The 17,546-nt window shown below is 33.5% G+C and overlaps 1 protein-coding gene across 5 annotated transcripts in view; it reads left to right on the top strand.

Annotated features, from left to right (window-relative positions):
• Positions 1 to 2,507: 2,507 nt before the first annotated feature.
• The window catches only part of LOC143076601 (atrial natriuretic peptide receptor 1-like), a 29,412-nt gene continuing 14,373 nt past the window's right edge, over positions 2,508 to 17,546 (top strand). Inside the window, exons 1-6 of one of the 5 annotated variants that reach the window (XM_076252419.1) lie at positions 2,508 to 3,780; positions 4,686 to 4,865; positions 11,665 to 11,826; positions 14,479 to 14,735; positions 15,424 to 15,508; positions 16,369 to 16,578. In XM_076252419.1, the coding sequence (XP_076108534.1) occupies positions 3,507 to 3,780; positions 4,686 to 4,865; positions 11,665 to 11,826; positions 14,479 to 14,735; positions 15,424 to 15,508; positions 16,369 to 16,578 (1,168 nt within the window). In that variant the 5' untranslated portion in view covers positions 2,508 to 3,506. The other 4 variants (XM_076252421.1, XM_076252422.1, XM_076252420.1 and 1 more) reach the window with 4 other exon arrangements.

Below are 17,546 nucleotides of genomic sequence, written 5' to 3'. Positions count from 1 at the left end.
CTGTTGTCAGTATAGAAGTCCTTTATAACTTTCTTCATTTAGAGGGTCTAAAGGGAGTTATTCAAAACATTTTATAAAATAGGACTGAGTTATTCATTCAGTCCCAAATGGGTGGTGTGTAAGACCGTACATAGTTCGGTGTGAGCCAAGGCTCCGTGTTGAAGGCCGTACCTTGACCTATGGTTTACTTTTACAAATTGTTACTTGGATGGAGCACATCTTCCTATATCTATAGATGTGTTTTGCAAAACACATCGAGTTAAAATGTCTAAAATATTAAACGTTTGCAAGTTAATCTACTATCGAGCATTAGGCAAACAAAATTACGTGTATTCAGAGTTCAATGCATCTTCGCTAGCCAAGGGTTACGATCCACTCCCGTTCTCTTCACGTGACGAGAACGGGAGTGGATCGTAACCCTTGGCTAGCGAAGATGAGTTCAATGCAGAAAAAACCCACGAAAGAACCATTGAATACTCGCCTAAAACTGCCTGCAATGAACGATCGATTTAACGCCCCCCCCCCCCCTTCCCCCAGAAAAAAACCCAAACAACAGCATACATAAAAACAAAACAATCATGAAGGTCAATGGTGCTCTAATAAAGAATTGGTGTGAATTATCAAATTACGAGTTAATTACTGAATGTGACTTAATACTTCTATATATACATGTATATGTATGAAAGACAGGGAAAAATTGGGTACTCGTTATAATTTAATCCAAATTATATATAAATGAATACCTGTAAAGTGAAGTGCTAGTGAAGGTGAATAGTTGAAGCTGTTATAGCATTATCCTGAAATTATTTCTTATGAAAGTCAACAACGTAGTTTTAATTGACTATTTAGTATATAAATATAGAAAAAGTAAACAATGAAAACCATTCTCTAGACAAAATAGTTTCTTCGCACTTTTATCAATCCAGTTGAAATCGCATGGAGATATATATGAGTTTTGCAGCTCATCGTGCAGTCCAAATGACCCTAATTCAAACAACTATGGACCAACGTACGACCTTCAACAATGAACAAAATCCTAAGCGTTTAGTTAGGTATGAAAGTAATCGACATGAAAATATGTGAAACAACTCAAACGAGAAAACCAACGCCCTAGTGTTTTACAAAACCGTGAGTACAAGCGCAATATAACAAACAGCAACCGATGACATACACTGAATTACAAGCTTCAACAACTCTCTCTCTCTAGAAATAGAATAGCTGTATTCCAGCACGACACAATTTTTTAAGAACTAACTGTAAATATTAGTGGGAAATAGCTTGGCCCTCTGGATCGGCATGAAGCATACAAAACAAACATAAAGTAACATTAAAAGACACACAGTACCCTTTCAGGATCGAGTACTCACAGCTTGTGAAAGCAAGTTCAGAGAAAATTAAAACTAACTAATTAAATCATGTTCCTCAAATCCAAAGTATCAGTCAGTACACAGTCTGAGAAAAGCATGGCATTGTGCAGTGGCAAAATAAAAGTACAAAGAATCAACAAGATGTAGGACCATAAATTCTAGAAACTGTATAGCAAAATATACAAATAACTATGTTTTACTTCATCAAACACAATATCAAGGTCAGTACCGATAAACACAATATCAAGGTCAGTACCGACAAACACAATATCAAGGTCAGTACCGACAAACACAATATCAAGGCCAGTACCGACACACACAATATCAAGGTCAGTATACCGACTAACACAATATCAAGGTCAGTACCGACAAACACAATATCAAGGTCAGTACCGACAAACACAATATCAAAAGATCCTAGGTATACACCCTGTTTAAGCAGACGGTAGACATTATTTGATTTCTATGTTCCACAGTTAAAATATTCTAAATAAGTGAGTGCTTAAATTGTTGCCAGGTTATACCATAACCTTTACTGAACAGTTTTCAAAAGTGAACGGATTGAACTCTGATAGTCTGATTGTATCTGGATATATAAGGAAACTTTTAGAATTATCAATTTTGATTATTTTTGTTTTAAAAAAGATACAGGAGAAAGTTTCCAAACATCCGCATTATATGAGATCTATGTTTTACAAGTTTACTATTGGAAATTGTGTCAAGTTAAATATTCATTGAAACTATGATAATAAATGGTAACAGTTGAATATTAAGAATGAGTATCCAGACTGGAAATATCACTACCCGTTGTAATAAAAATCTTTAATTTCGATATTTTAACTTCTAGAGCCTTAAGTACGAATCCATATAAACAACGAGATCTATTCTAACCTTTTTGACCATGATAATTCATTTAAAAGTTAAATAGTTTAATCAATAATAAATAAAAATGTTACACAGAAGTTCGATAAGTTGACAGTATCATTGACATTATAATAATTTAATTATTGCACATTTATTTTATTTAAATGTCCTACTTCTTCGAACGAGAAAGTGAAAGATAGAATAACAAGATTCGCTATTTCTTATTTAGTATAATAATATATCTACATGTATACGTATTTAAAATGGATGATAATTGTTGGATTAAGAACAAAATCGATGATGTGTTTTATCTACGTTGCTAAGTAATAGCATTTTTATTCTTAAAAAGATATTTTTGCACATCGCTGAAATACTGCGATGGGATCGAAGTTCAGCTAAATCTACACCAAAGAAACGAATACTTAGTACTTGTTTATTAATATACAAAAGTGTCGTTGTTAATTTTTGTATTTTTAAAATGAGGACAGAGGCTTTTAAAAGTGTTGCGATAAATATTTAACAATACTGTTGTTGTGGTCATTGGAATGTTCCATATTTATATAAAACTGGTCAACGAGATAGGACTACAGGTACACCAAACTTATTAAAACACGAGAAGTGACAAGAGAACTGATAATAGAACCACGACTGACTTTTGTCAAGACAAAAATGTTATCAAATATTAAAGGAAAACATGCAATACCTTTGTTGATTTGAGTAAACAATTGGGCATTGTTTATCGTTAAGTATCCTTATACGTAGCCAATTTTGGTAATCATAGATTAAATTTAACACGCGAGATGAGATGTAGTGCGTTCAGATTGACATTACTGGTATCCTGCTCAGCATGGATTCCAGGTTATGATGTAAAAGCCAACATGACTTGACGTGGAATCAGTGTAAATAAAAAGAGATATAAAAGATTATCTACTTTGCCCGTGGAATACACAAATTTATTTTAAATTGACTGGCTCTGGAATTTTTGCGATTTGGTTTATCCTTTATAGTGTCAATGGAATGTAATAGAGAAGTAGAGAGAAGTTAGATTATCTTATGTTAACCATTTAAAACAAGTTGTTTGCAATTGAAGTTACCGTAGCAGACGTTTTTACAAATATTGCAATTGAAACAAAAGTCTCGGTTATCTTGTGAATACTTGTGAAAATATTTTGCTAGAGGGAAATACCGCTGATTTATAAAGGTTTATGCCTTTATTTAGAACCATCACGAAAAAATCATTGTGGCACTGATTTCACATTTTAGTGGATATTAGCAATGAACTTATCGCTTAAAAACTTATATTATGTTTTGTGTCTCATATCCATTACACGTGGATTTAAAATAGGATTTCTTATTCCCAAAAATTCGACAAATATCAGTCTTCCAAGCTTTAAAACTTCAGGAAAAGCTTTCTTGTTAGCTGTATCTCAAACCAGTGCGAGCTATGAATGGCGAGACAGTCGATGTAATGATGCCGAGGCACTGAATCAGTTCATCAATCTCAATACAAGTCATGTGGACATTATTGTGGGACCCGTATGTCAAGACGGTAAGTACATATTAGTAGTGAATTCAGGGGGGGGGGGCAGGGTCCGAGGGTTGAACCCCCCCCTTTTTTTTTTTAGAACAATGCATTTTGATGAGACATATATCATATATATCATATAGTTGAAATCCCCCTTATCCTGGGTTGGTAACCCCTTTTTAAAAATGACTGGATCCGTCCCTGCATATTACAGGAATATCGTTTGTGGGGGTGTTGGGGATGGGGAGTGGCAATATTCTAAGGTGGAGGAGACAGGCTTATGCAAGTAAACAACTGTAGTAATCATTGGGGCTTTGATATATTACATTTTTCTAATGTTTATAATTATGCAATGCAAATATCGGTTTCATAAGGAACCATGTAATGTAATTCATTTTTTACAAATAAATCCAATTGCGATCATTCACAACGGATGATGAGACAAAATATATGTTATGATCTTGTACATATTTTGATGTCGAAAGCCCAAACAACTTTTACACCATTTAACTGAGAGAGAAAAAAAATCCAAGTGCACAGTACTAGTTGGAACACTTGTCTCTATAATACATTTTGTTTTAACAGTTATGGTAGCTAAATTCAGTTAATGATTGACCAACTTTTTGACAAAATAATTGGTTAATCGGTTGTTATTTTCAATTACAGTGACAAATATTTCAAACATAATCAGGACGATTACAATTGAACAATAAGATAAACAGGGATCGAATTAACTAAAAGTGAGTTAAATGAGAAAGAAATGTAAAAATGTAAAAAAATGAATTGCCACTGGAAAGAGACGATATTTTGGATGCGGTAATAATTTTGCATTTCTTAAGCATAGTTTATTTTATAACAAACTTTAAAACTCCGATCAGATTACATAGTTGATATATTTTCGTCATATATATTTTTTTTTTGTATTTTAGCGATCACTTTTGTGGAAAAAATGGCTACTCTGTGGAACATCCCATTTTTAACATGGACCCCAACAGATGAAGCTCTTCATACAACATCCAAGACATCGTTAATCAGTACTTTTGGTACTTATCAGGACCTAACCAAAGTACTGGTCACTGTTCTAAAGTACCATCGGTGGAACAATATAGGTCAGTTAATAAAATAAGCAAAACAACTTAGAAATCAAAGAAAACACTTTAGGATTGACTACAGTGCTTGTCACTTAAAATTTCACCTTAGTACATCCTTAAATTGTTCTAAACAGATTATAAATCATTAATTTACTTCCTTAATTACAGACAATCATGGTCAAATGTATTTGAACGGGCGTTGGTTCTGGCGTAGAAATTCATTGTGTTTTCACCGACAAAGCGCATTTTTTTATAATGTTATTTAATATTGGCTTATTTAATTGTTGTCTTCTATTCTTAAAGGAATCGTCATTACATTAACGTAGGGCGCGCAGCGCCAATGGACTAAAAAATGAACGGCGATGTTAACGATACTTATAAAGAAGGATATTGTCCATAATTTGTGCTTAATATTTTCTGACAGATAAGTTTAGAGTTCAAATTCGGAAGTTGTTGGTCGTTAAAACTTTCTAAAATTTCCATTTACTTTCTGTTTCTAAAACGTGTAAAAAAAACAACAACTTAGTGAAGGAGTCTATATATAATCTAAGCAATTCAGTTGAATTATTACTTTAATCCGTAAATAAACTCATCACATATACCAGGACTAAATTTAGTAAACGCCATACGCGCGTTTCGTCTACAAAAGACTCATCAGTGACGCTCGAATCCAAAAAGTTAAAAAGGCCAAATAAAGTACGAAGTTGAAGAGCATTGAGAACCAAAATTCCTAAAAGTTGTGCCAAATACAGCTAAGGTAAATCTATGCCTGAGTTAGAAAAGCCTTAGTATTTCAAAAGATTCAAAATTTATAAACAGTAAAGGACTAGGGGCTATAAGGGCCATTTTTGGCCCCACCCCCAAATTTCATTTAATTTGTCATGTTGTAAGTCTATACCATAGACCTTCTGAAAATAATCGAATTTTGGGTCTAGTTCGTTTATTCTGTTGCCTAGCAACCACTAAAATGGCGGGGTTAAATTCATCAAATATGATTATTATACAGCTTTAATATATCTTTATTTGAAATTGAACCTGTTTGGCATGTAGTGAACTTTACACTTGTACACTATTTTTAAAATATAACATAATTAATTGCACATTTTTGCCAAATTCACTGTTGTTTCTCCCTAGCAACATATCTGTGCCCATGACAACCGCGATTTGTTTTCTATTTACAAGATTTAATTTTAAATATATTGAAACAGAAAGGCAATTTAAGATGTAAATTGTAAAAAGAAACGAACTCCAGGGTAAATATTAAGGGGGAAAGCAATATTGAAACAGGAACAAACAAAACAAAACGCCGGGTATTGCTGATATATACAGATTGTGCATCTGATGCTGGGTTGGGTCTCACTTATCAGCGACAAGAAGAATGATATAAAGGCAAGACACATTTAGCGCTAAGAAATCTTAATATTGATTATCTTAAATAAATAGATACAGACACATTCCAAAGTCAGTGTATTTCCATGGCAGTAGTTATGTTTCCGGAAGGGATTGGGGTTGAAGGGGGGCACTTCTATTTACACCTTTTTAAGCTTGAATAAGTGAAAAGTTAAGAAAACTATCAGATATATATGATATAACTTTTTTTCCTACGCAATTTAGGAAAAGGTATATATTTTTAAAATGTAAAACTGGGTAAGGTGACAAAACAGCTGCAGCCCCTATCAATTAAGTATTGAAGTAATTCCCCCCCCCCTTCTAGACTTATGTAAAGGATCGTTAAGGTTGACTTTTCGAAATTCATCTTATTTCTATTATCTTTTTCAGTTGTCCAGACTTATAACCGTATCATTCTATATAATTACAAAACTAGAACATGCTACTATATCAAATAAATCTGTATTCTTAGATTTTTTCTATATTCATTATATATATATATATATATATATATATATATATATATATATATATATATATATATATATATATATATATCATTTGTTTTTTTGTAGTTTTTGTCAATGTGGCTAGTTTACTTTTCGCCTTTACTAATCTTAGTGTCGTATGACTTGGTCTTTGATCATCATGACAATATTCATTATATATTCGTCAAAATTATTGAAAACAAGAATGTGTCTTTAGTACATGGATGCCCAAATTGCAAGACTAACAATGGCCAGGAAATCCTAGGTTAGGACAGGCCCAAAAAATCGGCAGATTTAAACATGTTATTTTTGCTATCTCAAACCCCCTCTCCGTTTACCTCTAGGCAAAGTAGAAAAAAATCAAACACACAATACACACATTAAAATTTACTTCAAAAAAAGTCTGAGTCTGATGTCAGATTCAACTACCTTGACCAAACACTTAAACCTGAAGCGAGACACAAGGACAATCGGATGAACAGACTGACATACGCACGGACGAACAGACTGACATACGCACGGACGAACAGACTGACATACGCACGGACGAACAGACGCATAGACCAGAAAACATAATGCCCACAAATGGGGCTTAACAACAAAGCCGGGTCACATTTTAAAATGTACACTTCATTTTTACGCATGATTATAAAACTATTCAAAACATAACCTTTAAAAAGGCAACAGACATGTAGTATGCTTACAGACTTCAGGCTCTTGTTTCTATGCATGGAAAGGTCAATTATTCATATATATAATCCCCAAGGGTGACTGGGGTATAGAAATATGGTCACTTGGTCTTCTCCCAACCGGCAGTAACACACTTGCCGAAGTGGGGCGTCCGCTTGGCTGTGCGGGATGTTTCAAGTTCACAGTCACGTCCGGTCAGAAGGGGGACGTTAAATTCGATGCCTCGTGTAAAGAGAGGGCCACGCTCTTTGCGCGTTTAGAACCCTTGCAACAACTCTCTGAGGGTCCGTAGGTGGCCTGTTGCAAGGCAAAATTTCTGTCCCTATCCAATATGCCCTCTTTTTCCGGTGGCAGTCCAAATTTCTCCGACCTTCATCCCAGGTGACCTCTATTGTATCAACCTACCTATTGCATTTATTGTGAACTTGTTCTCGTACTGAATATGCATGAAATATTTGCCACTGGACGTTAAGCAACCAACAATCAATCAATCAATCCATATATATTTTATATATACATTTGCAAATTTACAGATCTTACATTGTTGGGTTGATGTTTAGACGAGTTGTAAATACATAATGTACATAGCCATGTATCACCATCACTGCTGGTGATGCAATGGATAAATCTGTTGTAGAGTTGTCACAGGCTCGGGCGTACTTATATAATTATATATTTCTACATGTTTATACGGATATATGGATAGTCTACCTTATGCTGTTTCCATTTTTTACCATCAAATTTTTAAGATCTCTATGCACATTCCCCACAAAGACACATCCAATTGGAATATAGGTAGGATCATTTTCGAAATAAATCTCGTGTTTCTCGCCAATTATGGAAATTTAAGTAAAATACACCCCCTCCCTTTTTTTCGTTACATAAATCATGGATCTGACCCTAATACCAGAGAGAGAAGATTGCCCCATTCAAACAACAAATTTGAATTTATAATTAGCAAAAACATCAGAAATGTACAGATTTTGTTATGTTGAAGGTCTATCTAAAATTTCATAATATAAAAAAATGTCCTCAAAGTTAACGTTGTTATTGACTGCCTTACACATGAAGGTCATTGCTGTCGGATTTTTTTAAAGAAACTTAACTAGATATACTTAAGAAAATATATAATTAGGAATACACTTTACATTCATAAACAAAAAAAATAAGTTTCTATAGGCATAAGAATGTATAAACTAAACTTTGTCAGATGAACTGGTCCAATTTGGACGGCAAATTTTAGCTTTTTATTGCTCCGCTTGGCTATAAAAAATATAAAATAAACTATCGCACCAACCTTGCACCAAAAAGATTTTTTATGCGAAGTTTGATATGTATGAACTTGTAAAAATGTTAAAATTTCTAATTGGTGCAAGCATGGTGCGGTGGTCAAAATTTAGAAAAACCATAAAATTTTCGGTATTTTTGCTTATTTTCCCAATAATGACGTCATTTACACCTACCATTGTGACGTCATTGAACCTTTTTTAGTTAAGTAAAAACATTTTTTTTAAATCCTTTACTCATATTCTAATAATTTATGGAGAAAAATCTGCTCTGTTAGAATTTTTATTATCTTGTAAATATGGGGCCATTTTAGGCCATTAAAGCCCCTACTCCAAATTTATAAATATAACCATATCAATGACTATTCATGTCAGCACAAAAAGTGCTGACTGCTGGGCTTGTGATACCCTCGGGGAAATAAATCTAATGATTTTATCATTTATTGACAATATTTTCAATATTCCTTTTTTTATTATCTGTCCTTGCCAAGGAGATGTATAATTACAATGACACTAATCATGTCATTCAATCATAGTTTATTGTTACTCTTTAAAATTGCTAGTTGTTGGTTTTGTAAAGTTTCTCAATTTTATTGTCACATAATCTTAATTCTTTGTTATATCATTATATTTCTTAATATAGTTTACTTTAAAATAAGTCTTTAACCCGTGGAATCAATCTTTTGATCCGACACCATCCGTTTTTTGAGAGTGACTATTAAAATCTATACTGAAACTCCTTGTTTTTAATCGCCCTACCAGTCTTATCTGTACGTTAGTTCCGCCAGTGGGTTCGTTTTATACAGGTAGGTAACCAGTCATCGGTGGGGTTTTAATTCAACTAAGGAAAAAAAAAAGATTTTCCAAAATAAATCTTGTAAGAACTATGTAAGCAAATACTATAGCAAAAACCAATGTCAGCTGCTGGTCTCATCCGACATCTATAGTTTAAAGCCAATAACAACTAATAAAAAATACCATGCATTTAATATAAAAAAGATGTGATATGATTGCATGCCAATGAGAGACCAAATGACACAGATATTTAAAACAACAATAGGTCACTGTATTGTCTTCAACAACGAGCAAAGGCCATACCGGTACCGCATAAATATTAAGACTATTTTTGGGGCAGCAGTCCTTTTGCGTCAATTACTGTTATTCAAAGGTATTATTTGCGCCAATTTGTTTTCTTCAAATGTATATCAATTGCGCCAATATTCGGAACTCATTTGCGCCAATTTACCTTTACACATATTCTGCATAGTACAACATGTTACTGATTAATCAGTATATTTCTTATTTTTGGCTTTAAAGTATCAATGTGCGGGGCTATTTCAAGAGGAGAATATCTTGAAATGCTCATGTACAGAGAGAAAAGAAAACTTGGTATTGTTTTACACTATCAGTTGGGGCCTTTACAGCTGACTTTGAGGTATGGGCTTAGCTAATAATAATAGCTAGATAATAAAACATTTTCCGTGTAAACTACCGCTCCCAAGCCCGGCAAAAGTAGGAGTGAAGCCATTTTCTTTCAAATGATGCAATCGTTCGTTTTATTTTTGGCGCAAATGATACTATGTAATTTTAAAACAGGTGGCGCAAACGTCGCTTTGAAGAAAAAGTTGTGGAGCAAAGGACATATATTTTGGCGCAAACGGATGTCTTCAACTTTTTTTTTTAAATAATTGGCGCAATTGTATACTTTAATTTTGGCGCTTAAGACTGTCAATATTTTTAAAAGTAGAGGCGTAAATATAACATTGAGGCAAATGAGTTGTAGCGATAAATGACGTATTTTCTGTGGCGCAAACGGATTCTTCCAGAAATATAAGACTCACTGATGTAGTCATAAAACGTGGATTTTTAAATATATACATTATTGAAAAATGGGATATCAGCTCTTGGAATGGACCTCTGAAACACCTGTGATTATCATAAGTGAATATCGTGTTTCGGTGTTGTATTTTTTTTTTACATTTTCAGTATGTTAAAATTTGATAATATATTTTAAAGTTTGTGTTTGATAAAAATAGGACTATTCTAAATTTTATTTCTAACCTTAGGTTCAAAATTTTAAAAGTTGGAGGTCTTCCAAAAAACTACACTGCTTATCCCCAACATTTATCAATTTCAGTCATTTAAAAATTAAACACTGTCAATCAAACATGGCTATGACTTTGAAACTGATCAGTATGAAATTGATTAGGTGATAAAATGTAAATATACAGTATGTCACAATTGTTTTGATATTGATAATGAAAATCAAACATTTCTTGTCTTTTTCAAGTATCTTTGTGAATCCGCTGATAGTAAGACGTAAGGGTAACCAGAGAAGAATAAATTAGTTACCAAGTTTATGGAGTACGGATAGTTAGATTATAATATAACTTTCTTGACGCATTAAATCTGTGTGTATTTCTTTGGTAGAAGACATTTCTTTTGAAAGTTCTTTAATAGTTTTGTTTTAATAAATGTATATCAGCTATAGGAGAAGTGAGAGGGGGCACCAATGTGATAGCAAGCCAGTGACACAAATGAGCAAATGAATTTTAGGTGACAATATGCATGAAGTCTCAAAAATAGACAAATGTCAAGCTCCGTCTTTATGTTCTATGCAATGTGGCTAGCTCTTTGCTTAGTCTTAAAAAAAAGTTATGAATAAATTAAAAAGAAATTTTTAACATAAAATTCATCAACATAAAATTATAAACAAAAACAAAACAATAAGCATTGAGATATCAGACTGTTAATGGATTTTTTTTAATGTTTAATTAATTGTTAAAATCTTGTAATAAGCGGCGAAAGTTGTACCCTTTTCCGCAGTTGAACTCAAGCCTGTTAACCTTATAGGTGTCTATATAATATTTTTAACAGCAGTCAGTGTTAATCCATCAACTATTCTTTTCATATTTTTCTGTATACAGCCCAACAATTTTTAAAATAGATTTTTACTTTTTGTAGGAATCATAAGTAGCTCCGATGAGATTAGACAAACTTTCTCCAGAGTGATGAATTCAACCTTTCCAAGGTCCAGTATTAACATTAGACGTGAAAAAGTTATTTCAAGTTTCACAAGAGGAGAAATTGAGAGTGCCATCTACGACTTAAAAAGCCACATAAGAGGTATAACCAGAGACATGCATATAATAAATTTATAGTCTGACTCTCAGACTCCAAGACCACGGGGGGGGGGGGGGGGGGGGGGGGTAACTTCGATATTTTCTTGGTAGGGGTGTGCCATTTTTGCCTCAAAAAACGTACCCATTTTAATATAACATTCACTGAAATTCAGTACCTATAGTTATATAAATATTTAAGAAAGAATGAACTATACTTATATACAATATTTAAAATATGAGCCATGCTTATATAAGCACTAACTCACCGGGGTTCATTTGGGAACTTATTTGAAAGCACTTTGTTTTGAAAGGTGAACTTTCAAATGAATTGATTTAATTTAATATAATAATTGACCATTAATAATGTATGATTCTCAATAGCATATTTATATATGATATGTAGATCATACCCCGAATCAATATATAGTTATCAAACGTAAATGCATTTTAATATAGGATGTCATTAAAAAGGAGGGTCATTTTTGTATAAAATCTCGCAAAATTATGACCCATACTTTTGGCACATCCCCGTATACCCAATAATAGGAAGTTGACCCCCCGTGTCCAAGACACACCCACCGGCATGGATAAAATTCCGGATTTGTTTCACCGTTCTGATTTTGCATTTATAAAAGATATTTCCGGTTTGTATGTTTCGTGTTAGAATATTAAAGTATGCTGATTTGATAAAATCAATACAATATTATGTATGCAGTGGCATAGGAGAGGACTTAAAAGTAGTTGGTGGTCACTTCTGACAGTGAGTGACAAGCAACACACAAAAATGCGTATAGATCTACATCTTATTTATTTATACTAGTAGTTGATTTCCAGTACAGGAAGCCTAAAGTTCTCTTCACTCCGGGCAGGGACTTTCTATACTATAAAAAATATAGTATAGAAATTCCCTGCTCCGGGTCTTCACTAGAGGAACACTGGGAACATAATACTTCAATGGTGTCTTGCAGTCAGTATAGGATCTAGAGTTAGTCATTTGTCGTCTTTCATTTTTATTTTCCATTAGTTTTAAATAAACAAAATAAAATTTTGTCTGAGAAAGGAGGTGGGGGCCAAAACTTGCCCCCTGGCTACTACACTGCCCCTTTTACACTTTTAATATTTTAACTTTATTAAAGCAAAATAAGAGGGCCAAAGGCATGACAATTTACATGTTATAACAGCAATATATAATGATGACATTAAAATTTAAATAAAAAATAAAAATAAACTAAAACATTAAGCATTGATTAAATCAGAAATTATCAAAGGTATGATGGCAACTTTAAATTAACTGCATGTGATGAAAAATACTTGATTAAAGTATGACAAATCAGTGGCGTAGCCAGGGTTAAACTGATTTGGATGCAAAACGGTTGTGAGCGGAGTGAGGGGAAACATTTTTGGGACCATTCTATACAGAAAATTATTTTTCAGAAGATTTTCCCTGTATACATTTGTACTTCACTAGAATCAGTCACTGGCTAGATTTTTGTTTAATTTCAAAATACCCACCGATATATATTTCAAAAACAATTCTATTTTGTCTCGAAACTACCATCATTTAATTCAGAAATATTTGATGAGAGTTTCACAACGAATCTTATATTTGACATCTCAAAAATGGACCCATTACAGCGGCACTTGTGTATATGGAACTTCGAAATATAGGAACTAAAGTGAACCCACTTTCCCTGACTTTGATCTAACCCATGGGTTGTTTGATTACTTGTCTTAACGCATTACAGGGGACATGAAAATACAAATATTGGGCATCTGTCCTGTCTTGTTAACGCTGTAATGTGTGTACAATTCTTGCAAGATTTTTGTGAAACTTATATCAGCAATGACTTTGACACTAACGAAAATAAGTCCTGATCAAATATTTTTAACCAAATATGCCCTGTGGAAACATAAATAATAATAGAAGTCCTATTCCGTTTGCTAGATGAAGCTTTTTCTCTTGAGCATGTTGAGATATTAAAAAAAAATGTAAAGAAAAAAGTGCTTTTTTAGTTATTGCCATTGCATCTTGGATAGATAAAATATGTGCAATGCAGGGACATTGGAACTCTGTTATTTTATTGAAAATAAACTTAGATATTTGAACATTTATAGAAAGGGGTATTTATAAGCCAAGGAATTATAACACTCCATTACAGTAAATACTAGTAGAGTTTTTATCACGTCGTCTTTTATGTCACAGGAAACGATATCAGGATATGATGGTTTATTAGTAAGGTTACTATGTCATCGCTTTGCTTGGCTTAATTTTAGACCAAACAAGTCTGCAGGTCTGCGTATCAACATCCTCTGTGCCTGCCGCAGCCTACTGCACACTACATTGTAGACTTTTACGAAAAGTCGAAAGCACTTTTCTGCAATGTATCCATCTTGTTTACATAAACTAAACCATCCTAAAACCATGCATAATGCTTCGGAATTGATTGGACGCCATTCTCATATCCTCACCCTTTGGGGGAGATACCTCCGTGTGTATCTGCTGTGAACATATGCAATCATATAATTAATTATTTATTTTATTTTTTTTTGGTCAAAATGATGTAGATGCTTGAGCGTCTGAACATACATGCAAGCTACACCACTGCAAATTTATGTTATGTAAAATATAATTCTGTTTCTTATTATTATTTTTCAGTTTTTGTTCTATCCTTTCCTGAAAAGTACATAGATGATTTTATGAAAGTGGCCTTTGATAAAGGACTGACCAGTAGTGGACAGTACATATTTATCCATCTGACCTTTGGAGCAGGACTAAACCATACCAGCACCCAGGATGATATATTTAGCTCGTTGTTAGAAGTTGGCCCTGTGTCAACAACATATTCAAAGTTTGAGAATGACTGTAAAAATTTCCTGAAACCAGCAAATCTGTCTGTACCTCTGAATAACCAGGTAAAAGATTATTCCTGTTAATGTTTATTATTTATGATAGTGGAGGGGCATTATGTTTTCTTGCCTGTGCGTCAATTTTTCTGTCTGTTGATTCGTATGTCTGTCTGTTTTGCTTCAGCTTCAAGTTTTTGACCAAGGTAGTTTTGGATAAAATTGAAGTCCAATCAACTTGAAATTAAGTACACATGTTCCATATGATATGATCTTTCTAATTTTATAGCAAAATTAAAGTTTTAACCCCAAAGTCACAGTCCACTAAACATAGAAAATGAGTGTGCTACCAGGGCATCCGTGTACCAAGGACACATTCTTATTATTTAATAAATTAACGCCCTAAAAAAAATACAGAAAATAAATTACCTAAAATTAGAAATCCACTAAATTATTTGCTATACCTGTTTTATAATATTTTTTTTTATTTACTGGTATCTATATATATAGTTTTTAGATATACCTAACAATTTAAGGAACAAATGTTTTAACATGATATAGTCTTAAGATAACCTTTAGAAAAAAAGTTGTGCTGTCACAATAGTTTTTTAAGTGCTAAACAAATATTACAATTATGTGGTCCTACTAATTCAATAAGGTGTTGTTTTTTTTGTTTTTTTTTTCAATTTCATATAATACCTGTTTCCTCTTGCAAACTTTAAATGACTTGATGTCTTTTCTTTGTTGTATTTTACAGATAGATGATTTTTCTGCGTATCTATATGATGCCATTGATATGTTTAGCCATCACAATCCAGTCACCATTAGTAAAAACTATTCAGGTACCTATAACTTGTATGAACATTATGCTTTTTGTTGTACTGCATTTTGAGTTTGAACTTTCTAGCATAGTAGGTACAGGGGCGGATCCAGCCATTTTAAAAAAGGGGGAGGGGGTGTTCCTAACCCAGGACAAATGGGGGGGGGGGATGTTCCAACTACATGTCCCAATTCAAATGCATTTAAAGTCCAAATAAATAAAAGGGGGGGGGGGGTTCCAACCCCTGGATCCGCCACTGAGATATAACTTTCAATCTTATTGAAAGGCATAAACATGTGAGATTTAGGGTCTGGCTTAAGGCAGGGGTGTCATTCAATTCTGTATTGTTTAATCATTTAAGCCATTTTTGTGTATTCTATATCTGTTTGCATCATTTTCTGCATTATTGGGCAATAGGCTTAAAATGTTGTATGCCTGTCACATGTTTCTTCTACAAAAGACACACCAACCAGTGACACTTGAATCAAAATAAAAAAAAGTTCAATAAAAAATTGAAGAGCAAATGAAGAGCCAAAATTCCAATGGTTTTGCCAAATACAGTGAAACCTGGCTAAACTGAATCCTGCATAAACCAAACATGTTCTTAAGCACAGTCTTATCAAATTGTATGCATTGTGATCCTGATAAAACTGCACATCGGCCAAAACTGAAAAAAATCTTAAGTCCTGTAGAGGTTCAGTTTAAAAAGGTTTCACTGTACAACTATTGTAGGTAATCTATTCCTCAGATAGAAGAACTCCTGATTGTCTCTCTCTTAGATTAAATGCAGACAAGACAAGCAGATAGACCATTGGCAACCTTCATTGTCAAATATTTTACTCATCCATACTGAGTACCATAGTATTTTCATCTTTATTTCAGGTTATTCTGGCTTCATAGAGAGAATTGTTGATAACAAAGCCATTAGAAAGTATCATGTGACACATTTTCAACATGGTAGTCATCAGATTGTGGCCAATATAACTAACCTGACAGATTATCGTGAGACTATTGCCGTAGTCTGGACTGGTGGACAGAGACCCTCAGATACACCACATTGTGGATTTTCTGGAGGTCACTGCACGAAGGAAAGTATGTATTGCATACATATATGTTACAGAAAATATGACCCTATTCAAATGAGAAAAACTAATGGTCTAATTTATAACAAAACAAATTACCAAAGAACAATTATGACATACATGAACCAACAACAACCACATGTTTTGCTTTCAAAGTTTACTATCATTTGAAAGAATTTACACTTTCATTAATTTGCTTGTTCATTGATTGGTTCATTCCTTTGTTCCTCCTTTATTTGTTAGTTCATTCACCATTTGACGCACTGTCAGAAAAAGACTTAAGCCTACAGTGACTATTCAGCACATATCAATGCATGCAACCCCACCACATTTTCTAGTACAAATGTTATGTATACTGTTTACTCATGCTAATTGGAGTTTTCACACAATTCAACACACATGTTAAACATGCATACATGTAGCTATGAGATATATAACTTTTCCCCTGTTTTCAAGTAAGCACATTTAATTTTGTAGGCCTTATAATAAGTATAAGAAGATGTTGTAAAAGTGCCAATGAAACAACTCTCCATCCAAGTCACAATTTATAAAAGTAAACCATTATAGGTCAAAGTATGGTCTTCAACATGGAGCCTAAATGGCTCGATCACACCAAAGAGCAAGCTATAAAGAGCCCCAAAATTGACAAGTGTAAAACCATTCCAGTAGGAAAACAAATGGTCTCATCTATATATAGAAAAACGAGAAACAATAATTATGAACCACATCAACAAAAGACAACCGCTGAACATCAGGTATAACTCACATCAAATTTACAGTTCTTTTTATTCCAAGGAAACTTCAAGTTAGTTGGCTTGCAACATATTATCAGTTACGGAACCAGAAATTTTCATAAGTTGGGGCCCACTGAGAGGGGATCCAGCTCCCGTCACGCTCTAGTGATTCTATATACAACTAACCAAAAATTTTCCCAAAAAAAGGGGGGGGGGGTCAGGTCCCCTTCGACCTCCCTCTAAA

This window comes from Mytilus galloprovincialis, chromosome 5 (genome assembly GCF_965363235.1).
Source record: "Mytilus galloprovincialis chromosome 5, xbMytGall1.hap1.1, whole genome shotgun sequence".
Classification (NCBI taxonomy): domain Eukaryota; kingdom Metazoa; phylum Mollusca; class Bivalvia; order Mytilida; family Mytilidae; genus Mytilus; species Mytilus galloprovincialis.
Note: the sequence above shows the minus strand (reverse complement) of the source record. Positions and strands in the feature narration are given on the sequence as shown.